Source organism: Pagrus major, chromosome 18 (assembly GCF_040436345.1).
Source record: "Pagrus major chromosome 18, Pma_NU_1.0".
Taxonomy (NCBI): domain Eukaryota; kingdom Metazoa; phylum Chordata; class Actinopteri; order Spariformes; family Sparidae; genus Pagrus; species Pagrus major.
In genome coordinates this window covers 18,404,740-18,420,409 of record NC_133232.1, presented here as the reverse complement: position 1 = coordinate 18,420,409, position 15,670 = coordinate 18,404,740, and the positions used below count along the sequence as shown (strand labels likewise).

The window sequence follows — 15,670 nt, the reverse complement described above, 5'->3', positions numbered from 1 at the left end:
TAAGATGAGAAGGATCTGGCTTTTTATTACCCTGTTATTACATAGGTCTTAATGTTAAGCCATGACTCCACAGTTTGGTCTGAATCTGTTGCCTCGTAGTTCATCACAACAGTGTTCCCTCTGTTGGCCCGGTCAGCCTGGAGTGTTATTTTCTCTGCAGTGTTATGTTGCCCCCATCAGGCTAGGCTCCAGAGAGCAGGCTGCCCTGCAGCTCCAGGATCAGCGGTCTGCCTGCAAGCAGGGAAAACACTTGTTTGACTGAAAACCTGCTGCTCTTCTCTGCCAATAGGTATTTTGAAAGGCATTAGAGCAAATGGAGCATTATTCTGCGCAGAAAGATGTCTATATCCTAGAGTTACATGCTGGAGCTATTCTAGGATGTTAGGATGATACCCTGCTTAGTGCTTCTAAATTTAACTTGAATATGCTCCAAGGCACAATTGTAAACACTTCATGGGATTGTATGCCCACACATAGTATTAAGGGAGCTACTTGGGTGGATTGCGTCATTTGTTAGTAAAGTATATTTATTTTACCATTCCAAATTCACTGGCATCTATATCAATATTGGATGCCTGTTTAGTAATGCTAATCAGCTCTGAAAACAGTGAGTATGTCCATAGGCCCCTTGTGGCACAGTATACTCCACTCACTGGTATTCCTGATATGTCTCGGACTATCCTCACTGCTGTGTTACATAACGCTCACTGCAGTCTCCTCGTAAACAAACTATGCTTTCACAGAAACCGTTTTTACTCAGGTGTCCAATATCAAGTCCTTTTTTTCCTCTTCTCCATTGTAACACTCAGTTAGTGTCCATTCACATGTCTTAGTGTTGTAGCAGTGTAAACAAAGTGTTCTTCATTACTTGAATCAACAATAACTATTGTATGGAGGTGATGTATTTATAAAGCTGATGTAAATCAGAACTAAGGTAGCACAGCTTCGCTAAAATAAGTTGTCCTTGGTGACCAGAGCGCTAGATTGAATTAGGATGTGGAAAACTAATTGCATTCAGAGGATCCATTTTATGTCCGAGCTGTCGGAGGAGCAGCACTGGGATTTATCAGACTGACTGATTGGACAGAACAGTTCTGTACTGCAGAAACATCCAACGCTTTGACACAGGAGCTTGCTGCATCTGTGACCCTGACAGCAGCGTATAGGGTGGGTGGTACTGCTGTCAGAGCAGCTGCAGTGTCTATAGAGGGGGGTATAATGATGATCAACGTTGTCACGACACTCAACACATGTTCTTTCACAGTGGACAAGAACAAACCCAAGGCCAGCTCCCGCCAGCAGCCCCCTCATCAGCAAGCATCCCAACCGAGCCAGAGTAACAGACCTCCGGATGTGGTACCAGCGAGCATCATCGATGGGGGGAGGAAGGACCAGAGCAACCAGCATCTCAGAGGACTTCTGGCAGCTAGTAACTGCAGATTTGAGGCAGTCGCCATCGTCTTGCAGCAAACCTTGGCTCAGGTAGGAACATTTTATTTGATGGGAATTTAATTTTTTTAAATGTTATAGTTGCATGACATGGACTCTTAATAATTTTTCCTATGAGGAAATAATGAAGTGCGACCTTTTTATTCAGAGAGAAATACACAGATCTTAAAACAACAAAGATCCGTTGCATATTATGACAGAAATATGTAGGAGAACACTGGCCTAGTTCAGTTTGTGGTTGTTGGTGTTGAATTAATTATTTGTCTGGATCAATGTGTAGTTCACATCATACAAGGTATCATCAATAAGGTAATACTTAAATTTACAATACACATTATCTATATATCAGACAGAATTATGAGGAATCTCAATATCTGAAGAGTTTTCAAATACATTAAATAGTATGCAAGAGAGGCCTTAGTCTTTGCTTTAACATACAGGTTAAAACAACCATACACAAAGAATCAATCTTATGATTAATCACCTTGTATCATAACTACATGTGCTGCAACATGAAATCCTGCTGTTGATACAAGGGAAAGTAAATGGCATTTCTATTTACAGCAACAGCATGAGGAGTGATTGTAAGGGCATGAGGGGCTGCACACAGACATACTTGGAAGCTGTCCAACACAAAACAGCTACAGCCTGTTGTTGTCCACTGAACTGAAGCAATCCTGTATCAAAGTGAAATTAATTTACATTTCAGCAGTCTTTCAGTTGTACCTTTTCATCGTATGATACTCGAAGTATGATCCTGAGAGCCTTTAAAATGTGACTGTTTAAGGTTGCTGTTTGTTTTGGGTCTCTTTCAATAGTGGTGCCATGTGATGGGTTCCAGGAACTTGATGCCCCAAGGGATTATTCTTCCCACAGTGCAATACAAACAGGCTTATCCTATCAGCTAACCTGCACCCAACCCCAACCATCATACTCCCTCATTTAGTTGTTGTCAAAGCAAATTTATGATGTGGTGCTTGGACTCTACATCAAAGGGATATGTCTAATATGAGTGAAATTATTAGATTAAATTGACCTAATGCAGTTAGTATATATTTATATCTGTGTTTTCATGTGAACCCAGAAGAAAAATTAGATACTCTGTTACCCTCTTTTGAGTACATAAAATGTCACAAGCTATTTCAGTCCCCCTGGTGAACTTTAGAAGTGTCCTTGTCAAATATTTTCACACTGTATGTGATGATCGAGTGAAACAACTGGAATGTGCCATCTAAATATAAATTGATTTCTGACAGAGGATGATATTTAGTGGCTCCATTAAATTGTATGACACAGTCTTTACTTCATAGGATTATACCACTCAGCTTTTGGAGTCACACAGTTATCATAAATGCAGTGTGCAGTTTTCTCTTGGTCGCAACCCCTCAATGTCTTGGTCTTGTCCTAGTGTAGATACACTCTGGTCTTGGACATGACTTGGTCTTGACTACAGCACTGGTATTTGTGTGTACCAATGTTGAAATGTCTCTGTCAAGTCTCTTTGAAAATTGTCCTTTGTCTTATCTTGAAGTCAGAGAAAAGATGTGTATATAATAAAAAGTGAATCGTCACACAAGTACAATTTTTAAAAACTGTGATAGCTAGCCTGATGTAAAGAGGGGATTCATGACGGATGTGATATTTGATCTTCTCCTCCGCTCTTCATTATCCCCCGGCTAACATTGCCTGTTGCCTCGACTGTTGTCAAACATCAGCAGCATGCAACCAGCAGTACACTGAGGTAGCTGATGCAATAATTCTAGGAACACTTGAGTGTATCCCTATATATCGTATATCATCAGTTCAGCAAAGTTCCCTTGGTAATCCTCCTTATTGTCATATGACAGGTAGTTGACTTGTCATAATTTCCTTTATTTCATGTGTGTAAATTGGTTTTATGTCAGATGAGGACTGTTTCAGTGGTATGAGTAGCAGACATCAGGTCTGCCAGGATTTTCCTCTAGAGGCCACTGGGAACTTGCCATCATTGCCTTGCAGTGGCTCCACTGGACCTCATCTGACATTGCTGTTATGCCTTTAACACATGCTGTGCTGAGGCCAAATCCATTAAATTGAATTGTATGGGATTGTAAAAATAACCCACGTGAACACACAAATCTTTATTCAGCCTAGCATCCCTGTACTGCAGATATAGTAGACTTAGTGTCACCAGGGTGGTGCAGAGGAAGAACACTACAGAAGTGATTACTTTAGCTGCGCCGCCTACAGCTGAACGGAGCAGTCCATCGCATATGATTTATCAATGTTCGTAGGTGAGGGATCATACTTGTTGCTGCTCTAGTGACTCCATCTAGCTGGCAGAGGCACCTTTGCAGACTGGAGGGTTCTTGTGTGAATCTCAATAAGCATGACGTGGTCCTGGTGAAGTTTGTTGATGTCAAATGAAAAGAAGCCAGTGACTTCAGCGATGTGTTGTTGTTTGCTAGCATTTTTCTCCTGTATGTATTTCCAAGGGCCGCAGGGAAAGAGGGCATGCTTCATCATTAAAATTCTCAAAGTTTGTAGAAGTGTGAAATTCCTTCAATCTGACGTTATATCAGAAATTGTGTGAGGGGAAACCAAGAAACATGAAACGTGGCCAAGAAACAAGGGGACATTTCTTTGATGTGAACTACTTCAGAAAATTAAACCACCCCTTCTTTCGTTTGCAAAACATGCATTTTTTCCTTTGGCCTAGATTAAAGCAACTCCCTTTACTCCTGCCTCACTAAGTTGGCCACCAGGCAGATCTGTCCAATTTTAGCCACAGTGAGCTTCAGTGAGTTCTGTTGTTTCTCAGTTTATGCTGCCCCACTGATCTAAAAGGTGGGGAAATCTAGATAGTCTGATCATGCAGTTGAGTAAGTTATTTTGACATTTGCTCCTCCTGTTTAGGATCCATCTTGAGAACATATGTGCCTGTTGTAACCTGAGTGCACATTCCAGGCATTAGAAAGAAGGTAGAAAGAAGTAGCCACTAGTAAGTTATTTTTGAGAGAACACTGCAGAGTATTGACTGATGGACATATGCAGTCATATAAAACAAAGCTAGAGAAAAATGTGTGTAAATGTATGAGATGATGACCCATGTAATGAGACCACTGGTATTTCAGGCACAGAGTGAGATCTGCAGTCACTGATGATTGACTCATATCCCTCTGTTCGGGTGGCAATAGGGTTGTGAAACTGATTACATCAACAAATATTAATAAAAACACAACATGTTTGTTCCTCTCTGATGGAAAACCAGCTGTCTCAGCCTCAATAACTCCATTTTTTTCTATTACAGAAGCAATTCTTAAACCAGTGTCCTATCAGGCAAAACTCCAGGAATACATTCCAAAGATGCACATGGTGTCAAAACGCTAGTCATTTAATGAAGTTTATTGCCTTTATCCGTGTGCTTCAGTAACTTAAGACCGTATTCCTGAAGTGTGTTCTATCTTTCTCAGATGTATTTTATCTTAACTTAAGAAATCCTAACTAGAACTGTAAAGTAGATTTTCAATCTGCTCTCGTCCTGTCATGCCTGTATCTGTGTTTACAATGTATAGAAAGACTGCCTGTATCCATGACAACAGCTGTCTGACTTCACTTGTCACTGGCGGATGGTGTCAGTTATATACCCGTTTATATATTGTCAGTGAATTTGGCCTCTCCAACAAGTAGTAGTTTTTCAGTCATATTTCAGTGGTCATTTCCCCCCCCATCTTCATTGTCGTTGCCATATGGGCCTAACAACAATTAGCCATCCTAATTTGGGATTCCTTTCTTAGAAAATTCTTCAGATAGGAGGGATGGTCCTGTATTGGCTAAAAGTCACCCTAAACGAAGCAAAGATTTCAGACTTAGGAAGTTTCTGTAACAAGGCCCCAGGTGTATTGATGGACGAGTCGGTGCACATGTAGTGTTAAATGGAATCTAGTGGCCACTCATCAGACCAGGAATAGGAGGCAGGTCCTTGCCATCATAGTGTGAGAATGTCCCAGCTGTTGACTTGATATGGTTATGAACAGCAGCCAAACACTAAGCAAGGGATGAGCCCTGCTTCTCATCATTGATTGGCTGGATTGTGTAAGCGCTGGACCTGGTTTGACATGCCTTCTCTCAAAGAGAAAATGCTGTGACACAATTTGCATTTCAATGTAGGAAAAACGATAGAAAATGGTAGAAAAATTATTTACAATCTCGCTTTATTTCACCTGCAGTCTGATATTCACAGTATTTCCAGGAAATTGTAACTTGATCTGAAGCAATTAGTGATTGATCTTAGTCTGCCATCAAGTGTTATTCTACACCTGACATGCTATCATACTGATATACACTGGGGACACGTCTGCTCCTTGCAGCCGGCTAGATGTACCTTTTTACATGTTACAGTTACATGGGCTTTACCAACTGAGAAACAGGAGGTGAAATTATAAAAACACACACAGCCAAACATAGAGGTTTTTCATTGCAACAAATGGATGGTTGAGTAATCTTAATTTTTTTTATGTTGTGTTAGATGTGCTGTTTCTAATACAGTCAGAGGAATAATTACCAAGGACATTTAGTGGTTAGTCCACAAATGCCAGATCATTTTCTGTACATTGACTGTAATGACTCAGACTGAAGCTAGAAATGTGATCTGTCGGCATTAAATCATCTTGTAATGGAGAGGTTGTACACATGAAGTCTGTCGCTACACAGTGTAAGGTAATGGTGCAGAGGGGTGAGGGGAAGATTTAATGTAGGTTTGGATGAGTGGTGGGGGATGGTGGTAATGAAGCCTCTCCATGTATCCCCTGGGAAGGTCACTGCACAGCAAAAGTCCTGCTCCATCAGCCTGATGTCAGGCAGCTCTGTACAATTTATCTGTTTGCTCCACTCCGGCTGTCTTAAAGTGACCTCACCTTCCTGGTAAGCAGGCTGCTCTCACTCACACTGTGGCCTGCCCCTTTCGGGTTTTTTTTAGGTGTAATACGGTAATGTGCTCTGCAGTCACTCACCACAGCCAGTGAAGCGGCTTTTTCAGTCCTGCCTCAGATGTAGTCAGAGCAGTCTGGGAGGAGGTGCGTGGAGGTGGTGCGTCCACCTGGACCACTGTTTGTCCTGGAGTACCGGGTCTCCGTAGCTGGAGGGGGGGGGACTCCGGCACCCACGCCTCAGGCTGAGGCTGGATCATGGGCTGTTCTGGCAGCAGAGCGTGCCTTAATGCTCCCTGCACTGCAGAGAGGGTAACTGGCTTCTACATTGTTCTACTCTGCAGTGAGGAATAGATGCAGATGTGAGCTACAGCAGGACAGGACAGGACAGGACGGACTGTATTTGCTTTTGTAAACTGATGAGTGAAGTGATGTCTGGCTCATCTTACTGGGTTATTTTGCATGATTAATTGAATTATTTAGGCTTTGTGATGTACCGTCTAGTGTGTCAGCTTGTATGTGTGAATCGGCATAGTAAGAGAAAGCTGGTAAATGAAAGTAAACAGGTTGGACCATCTCTGCGTCAGTTTGAAGTCTGGAGGAGCACTGCAGCTACAGCGCAGCCCCCTCAATACTGCAAAATCGAGTCAGAAAGGGTGAAGAAACAGAGTTAACCTGACAGAAGGCATGTGCTAAGACTGAAAACATGAGTTCAAAGTCAAGTTTTCCATGATCCCCTTCCCCCTATCCCTGTTAATTTATTTACATTTGGCAGTCAAACACAAGGAAAGAAGGAAAACATTAGATGATTATGTGTCAGGGTGTTGCCCTTAAAGAACCTTCCTTTTTATGGTTAATTCATGATCTTGTGATTTAAGTTGTTTGCTGTGTCAAATCAAATACTCCAGAAATTGCAAGAACATCTGTCTTCATGAGCTTGTGCATGACTGTTTACTTTTCTCTCCCTCACTGCAGCGTGATGAAGCCAGAAGGCAGTGCAGGGATCTGTCCCAGGAGCTGGTCAACCTTCGAGGAGAGCTGGGTAAGTCAGGTCAAATTGCTCACGCATCAGCTCTGTTTAAAGTTGTTATCGGAAAAGTACACACTCCTGGAACAGGGTCTCCTTCTAGTGCCCCTTTCTCATGTGTTTTAGGCCAGTTGATTGTTCAATCTACATAACAAGTGAGGATACATTGCGGATCACGTAGGTATAGATAATGAGGACAATTTTTCATCATAAGTATTTAGTTGTTTGTTTTGTTGCTGTGATTTAATGCAGTTATTATCTGAGTTGGTGCTGTAATTTTGATTTAATTTGATTTTGATTTGGTCAACCATTACATTACATAGATTTCTCCAGACTGAGTGCTGCAGTTTGATTTATTTGATAAACAATGAAATGATTCTTAAATGATAATGAAGTAGTTGTGCCGTGCCTTGAAGTGATTTATTAGATGGGACTGTTGGGTCAGACTGGCTTCATTAATTAAATATTTCTATATTTCAATGCAGGTTGGGATCTCACTCTTGTTTGCTTTTGCATATCACATAGATACCCCCTGTTATTCACCCTCCACTTGTTAATTGCTTTTATCCTCTGCTAAAAATCCTGTGTGTACGCTGTGGTGTCAGCCAGTTCCCTAGGGAGTGACAGGCTGACCTCTGACCCCACACAGGAGGGGCTCCCAGTGGTGGAATGCCACACCACCTGAGGCCTTGTGACGGTTTAGGGACAATGACCCATGTTTAATGTCCAGCCCTGAGTGCTGGGGCCTTGCACGCACAGGCACACACACGCTTACACACCAGCTTTCATCTCTCTTACTAAAAGCAGCAGTAGTGTTGTGGCTCCACCCCTCCCTCACAACCTCGGGACTTCCACATGACTGCTCTTATATGCTGAGTACTGTTATATCTGCACTTTAACACATTCTTGACATCAGGGGGCTGAGAGACACACTGACCTCAGATGGACCTTTTTGTATTGTGTGTCCAGAGGTATTGTTAATGAGTCTGTTGTTATTTCCCTCTAAGACTACGTTGCTGCCTGCTTCAACAGTGATCTAACTCCTCATTCAGCAATAAATTACAATCTTGGGCCAAGGCCAAAATTGTGGTCCAACCACACCCCCTTTGTCATCATTACTCACACGCAAAATTACATCGAAGAGTGATCTGCACATTTCAGCATCCGCATTTCCAAACCCCATCATGCTGCAGACTGACGCCCCAAAATGCAGCTAACTTTAGATTAACTGTGCATGTGCACTGTGCACCTGGTTGTGGAGTGCCAGGCTCTGTTTGTTGAGCTGTACATGCCAAAGCCTGATAGTTAGTCCTCATGTTAGTTTTGCTTCTCTTCCTGCTGCCATTATTTCACTCTTGGTAAGGTGAATCTTCATGCTCATGCACTGCAGTGTTCCTTCATACTGTAGCTCAGTATTGCACTTTGCAAAAATAGACTCTGGGCCTTAATTTAATCTGGATTAAGGTTTAAGAAACGAAAAAAAAGGTTGTCCAACATAACTTGAATTGCAGCCCTCTATACAGATAAGTGTGAACCACTAAGGACATATCAAATGCAGTGTGTGGCCCCATGGCAAGCAGGGAGATTGTTCATATGTGTAAAAAAGTTGCTAAAAAGCTCCTTTTAGGATAACTTATACCTTTTTAATTATGGAATAGTACTTACCTTTGTTGTGCCACATATGTTGTTGCATAGCAGAGCAACATCTGGATTCACTATGATTTCATGCCCACTACTGAATTTATACATAATTTTAAAGGTGCACTATATAGTTTCTGAGAAGAGATTTTAATCAGAAGAGAAAGATCTTAACTGACTTTTATTTTTTTATTATGCCTAAACAAACTACAAAAACAAACTATCTTTGTTTTTGTGACTGAATAAACAAACTGACCTTGAAGGACAACACAATTTCATACTGTTTTACTCTGTTTATATGTGGCGGACCCTGCCACCTTTCTAGCTTCAAACAGTGTTCTGGGGACCACAACTAAGTTAAACATAGTTGTGGGTTATAGTCGTACCATGTATTTGAAACCAAACCTTTGAAAAAAAAATCACCTGCTTAACGTAAAGGCAGACGTTCTTGTTCTGTACAGCTGCCTGTCCTCTACTAGTGAGGTGTTGTTCAGCTGGCAACACCAGCTGCTGAGTATCTACAGTGTTGGTGTACAAGCACTTAAAGGGGAGACAGGATATGGAGTCGGTCACTGTCACCCACTCCAAAGCAGATATAAACACATGGTGATGGAAACAGTTGGGAAATCATGAGGTTGGTTTACAGAACAAAAGCAAAAGCCACTGATTACACAAAATGGCAAATTACCAGCTATGTGGGGATGGAGAGACGAGCCTGATTTAAGAAATCTTTTACCTACGTTACAGATTTCAATATATTGTGAAATAATTAACAGACTTGTTACCATAGCTACATGTGGCTATAAATGACAGCAGTGGAGTTGGCATATGCAGTCAAGTGCAAGAGGGACCTCCCCTTGATAGTCAGTTTTTCCATTCCTTTTTGGAGCACACCAAGTGTCACATTTACATCAATGGAGAACTCTGCTGAACAGAGGTTCCCCAGTGGACATACCATATTCATTACACAAGCACTCACAAGTACAATTTTCCTCTGCCCTGTTTTAATGAATATCAGTCTGCACAGCTGCAGACAGTTGTTTAACTTCATGAAAATATCCTGTCACAGTAGGGGTGGGCGGTATGACCTGAAATTTATATCACTGCTTGTTTTGGGGTTTTTTTGCGGTGACTGTGTTAATTAGTAACCAACATGATTCATTCATTTAGACAAGTCGAAAATTAGGCATGTCTAAAACATTTATTTGTAGAAAACCCAAAGTATGTTTATTGAAGTACAATAGTCAGTATATCACAGGGCTCATCTATCAAGTAGATTTACATACAGCACCAATAGACACACATACTGACGAGGATCAAAGAGCAGAAGGAGCTTTCATTTAAAGTTAACAGAGCCAGCTAAGCTGCGTTGCCGTATTAAGTAGCACATAGAGCAACATAAAAAGTTTCCCACATCTAACCTACTACTCTGCGTGAACGTTTAGCCTCATTTGAAGCTGATTAAATAACCAATTTGCCCTGACTGTCCCTTGATACTAAATAGTAGCCACATTAGCCGTGGGACGTGCTAAGGCTAAGATCAACAGGTTACGCTGCAAAATAGTTACCTAAAGCGGTGGCAAATCATACAGTTTTCGAAGTTTGAACTCTGTAACCATCCATCCGTGAGCTTGAGTTTTGAAGCACATCCTGCTTTTTAATTTTGTTGGCCCTCGTTGAGAAAACAGTCCGAAGTAAAATGTTAGTGCACTCATAGTCTACAAGAGTTTTCCAATTGTTGTGGGGACATTTCTATCAAAAATAAACTTATTCCACTGGGTTTTCAGTTCCTTGGCTGGTGGGAGTAGATGAAGACCTTTTTATGTTAGTTATTGTAGTCAACAATGGAGAAATTGAGGTGCTTTGTTTACCTTCCACATGCTTGTGTTACCGAAGTCAGCGTTGGCGTGAAAAACAGCAGTTACTGGATGTAACTCTAGTGCTATGAGTGTTAGCTCTCTAGCTGCATGTTATCACAGCCACAGTAAAGCACATTATTATAAAAAATCGGCTGCAAAATCCACGTCGTGGCTGAACGTGACACCAGTGACAAAACCGGTATACCACTGACCCTTTCTATCACAATTTTACCAAAATAAAATGGTAGCTTTTTGTTTATTTTCCAGTTTGCTCCATCCATTCATCTGAGCGTCTGGAGAAGGAGAGGGATGAGCTGCGAGTTTCTCTGGAGGATGCACTGCAGACACTTCAGGAGCAGCACCAGAAAGACCTGGATGAGCTGGAGGAGAGACTGCAGACCTTCTACCAGGCTGAGTGGGACAAGGTCCACCTCACCTACCAGGAGGAGGCTAACAAGTGCAAGATGCTCATGCAAGAGCAGGTTTGTCCCTACATCACCTTTAATCATTCATGTCAAGAGATTTACTTTTGCCTCCAAGTATCCTACTGTGTTTTAATTTATAACCTCTTCAATTATTACATTTAATAGAACAGTGTTCGATGTAAAAGCTCAGACACCAGTGGAGGGTGTGCTGTTAGTCAATATTGGATCAATGAGTGAATCAACTAGCAGTATATTTATAAAATGTCAGTGTTTGTTTGGATTTTTGAGAAAATGACTAAAACATTTTCATATAATGCAGTTTTTAGTATTGCCATGACATCAATGATGCTGTGGTTCAAAGTGAAGTCTATATGGTGTTATTTTTAAAGATGGATGAACTCAAAGCCAATCATGAAGCCATGAAGCTGGAGCTAGAGCAGAGCCATACAGAACAGCTACAGTGTGTTAAACAGCAGCATGAAATGTTACTGGGAGGTGAGTGAACAGTACTGGACCAAATTGTTATTGAAACTAAATCATTTTCTGTGACGCTGCATCATGAGTTTAGTCAGTCAGTTGACAAATGAATGTCAGGCTATGAATTGTTAAACTGAATTGAATCATGGACATTTGTTGCACAATTTGAGTTTTCTTCTTTCCTGTAACTCTTCAGAGCTCAACAAAGTTCACAATCAGGAGCTGCAGATTTTGGACAAAACTTTGAAAGACACAGATGCCACTCTGTCTGTAAGCTTGGCTTTTATCTTTTTATCAGAGAAAATCACACAAACAATACCATTATAGATTGATGAACCAGTGTGTAAAAACTTTACTCAGTGACTTGTTGTGCTGTGTGCTTCCACAGGGACAGATTGAAGTGCTGACTGAGGAGAACAATGCTCTCACTGAGAAGCTAACTGCAGAGGGGAACAGGAGGAAAGAGCTGGCCGAAAAGTGTCAGGTACTCTTATCTGTGTGCTTATTATAGCACAGCGCCACAACATCTTGTGACTCCAGTGTTGCTTGGCTCAAAGCACAAAAGGCCAATGATTACCAAAAGACAAATTACCCACAGAAGCAAAAATCAATTCACGGTTTCTTAAAAGAACTCATGTTTAAGAGTTTTCTTTCAGGTGAATTAACCATTAACCATTCTTTGACACATAAACCTGTTTGAACAAGAGTGGAGTTGGTCTCTGTGTTACAACACTGCCCTCCCTCTGTTCACGGAGTGTAGCTTTTAATTTTCCCAGAGTGCTGTTGTACAGCAACGCCGCCACTCCTCATCAGTGTTAAGTGGCTGCCACATGTACTCAGCATTCTGCCCTGGCACAGTAGAGTCATTAAGGTAACTACCTCACGTAACACTCCACATCTGCTATTAATAGATAAATGATGGCATGTAGTTTAAAGAGGGGACTAGGTTTAGTTAGAACACTCTTGTTGCACACATTATTTGTTTGACACTTGTTTATATGTTTATCCTGAGTTTCATTGTCCCTGAACAAGCAGTGAATATTGTCTAAGTGATGTATAGCGCCCTCTGTTGTGTGGCTCTGGATTTTTGGCCATATGAAATGTACGAGGCTGACTGTGCTCTTTTCTGAAGTAATTGACAATCCCTGAACATCTTGGCACAATTTATTTGTCCCTGCAGAAGGACTCCCACACCCTGTATCTGGAGCAGGAGCTGGAGAGCCTCAAAGTGGTGCTGGATATCAAAAACAAACAGCTCCACCAGCAGGAAAAGAAGCTGATGGAGGTTGACAAACTGGTGAGACCTGAGGCAGATGAAAATGATAGCTGGGCATCAAGACAAACGCTGCTACTGAACACAAACACATGAATCACTCAACTGTTGTTTTTTCCAGAAAGAGAAAAATGTGAAGTTGGACGAGAGCCTTAAGAAGGTCCAGCAGGAGAATGAGGACCTGAAAGCACGCATGGATAGACACGCTGCACTGTCGAGGTAAGACTTCACCACATGAACACGTGTAGTGATGGAAACCAGACTTTGAAGCATCTAACCACCCACCTCAGTTCTGACACTTTATGGCGCACTTATGGTTTAAAGCGCAGATATAACTTTTGAGTGATTAAGTTAATACTCCTCTGTTGTAGACCTGCATTATTTTCTAAAAACTATTCGTCAATGAGCCACACCAGTGCACTAAATGACACCTTCTCTATGATGGATACACACACTATAGTGGATTTTGACTCATCCGCACATGCGCCATCCCGGCTGACAATAATCCTCAATATTGACATTAAGTCCAGTTTACGTTTGCTAAAAAAAACAATTGGCAAACTACAGTGCCCAGCTGTGCAGGACAGATATGAAACTATATAATTGAGACAATTTTAAAGAATCCAATCTTCAGTAGGAACAACTGGGTTTGGATCTGACAGCAACAAACAGGCGGGGGATGTCTAAGTATTGAGAGATAAATGATTGTATTGTTGATTTGGGTCTTTTCGTGGCATTTGTTGACAATAATAAAAATGGAATATCACCAGTCTTCTCTTTTTGGCTTCCCAAAACAGCCTCTTCAATCATAATTTTATTTGAGTCCGTTCATTTATTTTGTTAATTTCTTACAGTAGTCTTTACATAATAACTAGTCATTTGATTTGATATATACCAGTGGTGGGGGCTTTAATTTACTGGTTGAACATTTGCATGTCTGCAAACATTAGTTGTTTCCAGACTGTTTCTAAGCTGTTTGTTGTGTTGATGTATTACAGGCAGCTGTCGACAGAGCAGGCAGTGCTGCAGGAGTCCCTACAGAAGGAGTCCAAGGTCAACAAGCGTTTGTCAATGGAGAACGAGGAGCTGCTGTGGAAGCTCCATAATGGAGAGCAGAGCAGCTCCCGCAGGGTGTCCGTTTCCAACTCCCCCCCCCACTCCATCAGCTCCGCCGTGTTCTCCAGCCCTCCTCTGTCACCAAGATAACGATGGGCCCCTGCTTCCAGGAAGCAGCCCCTCTCCCCTCCAGAGTTATCCCCTGGAATTAATAGCCGTGTTTGTTTCCTCTTAGATTAGCAACACATCAGCCTGACCATGGCTCCTTCGGGACTGGATGAACTCAGGCATCAGACAATTTTCTGGGCAGAGATGCTATAGACTGTATATAAAGGAAAAAGTTGCACAGGAGCACTTAATAAGCAAGGTCACCTTGTTTTTTGCCTTTCACGACTGATAGTATGGATGTGGAAAAGGAAATCTCAGGACTTCTATGTGATGAAACACTATTTTTGTTACTTGTACTTGTTGGCAGATGCTTGCCTTTCCTGAAGCTCAATGCACGCACACACATAAATGCAGATGCAGCCCTTTAGATGGTTTCTGTGTCTCTGGAGACTGCAGCCCTGCAAGGTCTGAATTCAGAACATCTATTAATACAGATGACACAGTCCCTCCTCAGAGCGCAGTTTGAAATATGTTTGAAATATGTTTTAAATATGGAATAATTTCAGCACCATTTCTCACAGATAACTGCATCAAAGTGACAGTCAAACTGTCACATTACTAACATCTGTCTGCTCTACAGCACATCAGAGCTGTGCAAGTCTCCATCTATGTTCAGATTTCTTTGACGACACGTTTTTTTAACGGTTGGTATTTTTTAGGTCTAGAATGGCAGTTAAAGTATCATCTGTGGCCTCAAACATGTTTGTTTTTTTATGTTTGTTCATTTGACCAGGGACCAATCCAAGTCTTTGTGCATGTGTTTGAGTCTTGGTATCAGCCCTTACTGAACCCTCCCAACGCAGCTTTAAAGTCGGGGTCTTTGCAAGGAGTCAACCAGAAGAAGCTTTACAGTACTTGTCAGAGGCACTGCCTCCTGGAAATGTATGAAAAAGAGTATTTTATGTGGAAATGGTATTATTGGTGTGTTGACCCTGTTTGAGATATGCAATTAATAAAGTCTTGTATTAAACCTGCAGTATCAAAGTCAAGCTTTATAACTGTGATGTACACGTTTTGACTTGATCGCGGCAGATGAAACTCAAAAACGGATAAAAGTTTTTCCTGGGACAAACTTGAGCTGAGCAGGTATATGTCCAGCCTTGTGACTGTTGTGTTGGAGTCAAATATCTTTGAATGTCTTCAAAACCACAGCCATCCATGTCCTAAGCTTCAGTATATTCCAAAATCATCATAACCAGCAGCTATTCAGCAAAGTGGAAACTGCAGCAAGTGTCGCATTGGACCAAAATAAGTTCTGGGCCTGCAGATCACATTCCACATACGGAGAGCATTAGGACGTCAGCCTGGCACACAGCTGAGCTGCAAACCAGATCCTCCTCTTCGAGTCTCTGACGGCTGCTTCTCTCTTTTCCAGCATCATTATTTTATTT

At 41.6% G+C, this 15,670-nt stretch overlaps 1 protein-coding gene across 2 annotated transcripts in view; it reads left to right on the top strand.

Annotated features, from left to right (window-relative positions):
* Positions 1 to 15,255, top strand: part of mtus1a (microtubule associated tumor suppressor 1a) — a 31,985-nt gene extending 16,730 nt beyond the window's left edge. For both annotated transcript variants that reach the window (XM_073486997.1, XM_073486998.1), the window contains 9 exons: positions 1,265 to 1,482; positions 7,332 to 7,398; positions 11,148 to 11,362; positions 11,695 to 11,800; positions 11,979 to 12,052; positions 12,171 to 12,266; positions 12,963 to 13,079; positions 13,177 to 13,274; positions 14,054 to 15,255. In XM_073486997.1, coding sequence (XP_073343098.1) covers positions 1,265 to 1,482; positions 7,332 to 7,398; positions 11,148 to 11,362; positions 11,695 to 11,800; positions 11,979 to 12,052; positions 12,171 to 12,266; positions 12,963 to 13,079; positions 13,177 to 13,274; positions 14,054 to 14,261 — 1,199 coding nt within the window. In that variant the 3' untranslated portion in view covers positions 14,262 to 15,255. The remainder of the gene's footprint in view (positions 1 to 1,264; positions 1,483 to 7,331; positions 7,399 to 11,147; positions 11,363 to 11,694; positions 11,801 to 11,978; positions 12,053 to 12,170; positions 12,267 to 12,962; positions 13,080 to 13,176; positions 13,275 to 14,053) is intronic.
* Positions 15,256 to 15,670: the final 415 nt, after the last annotated feature.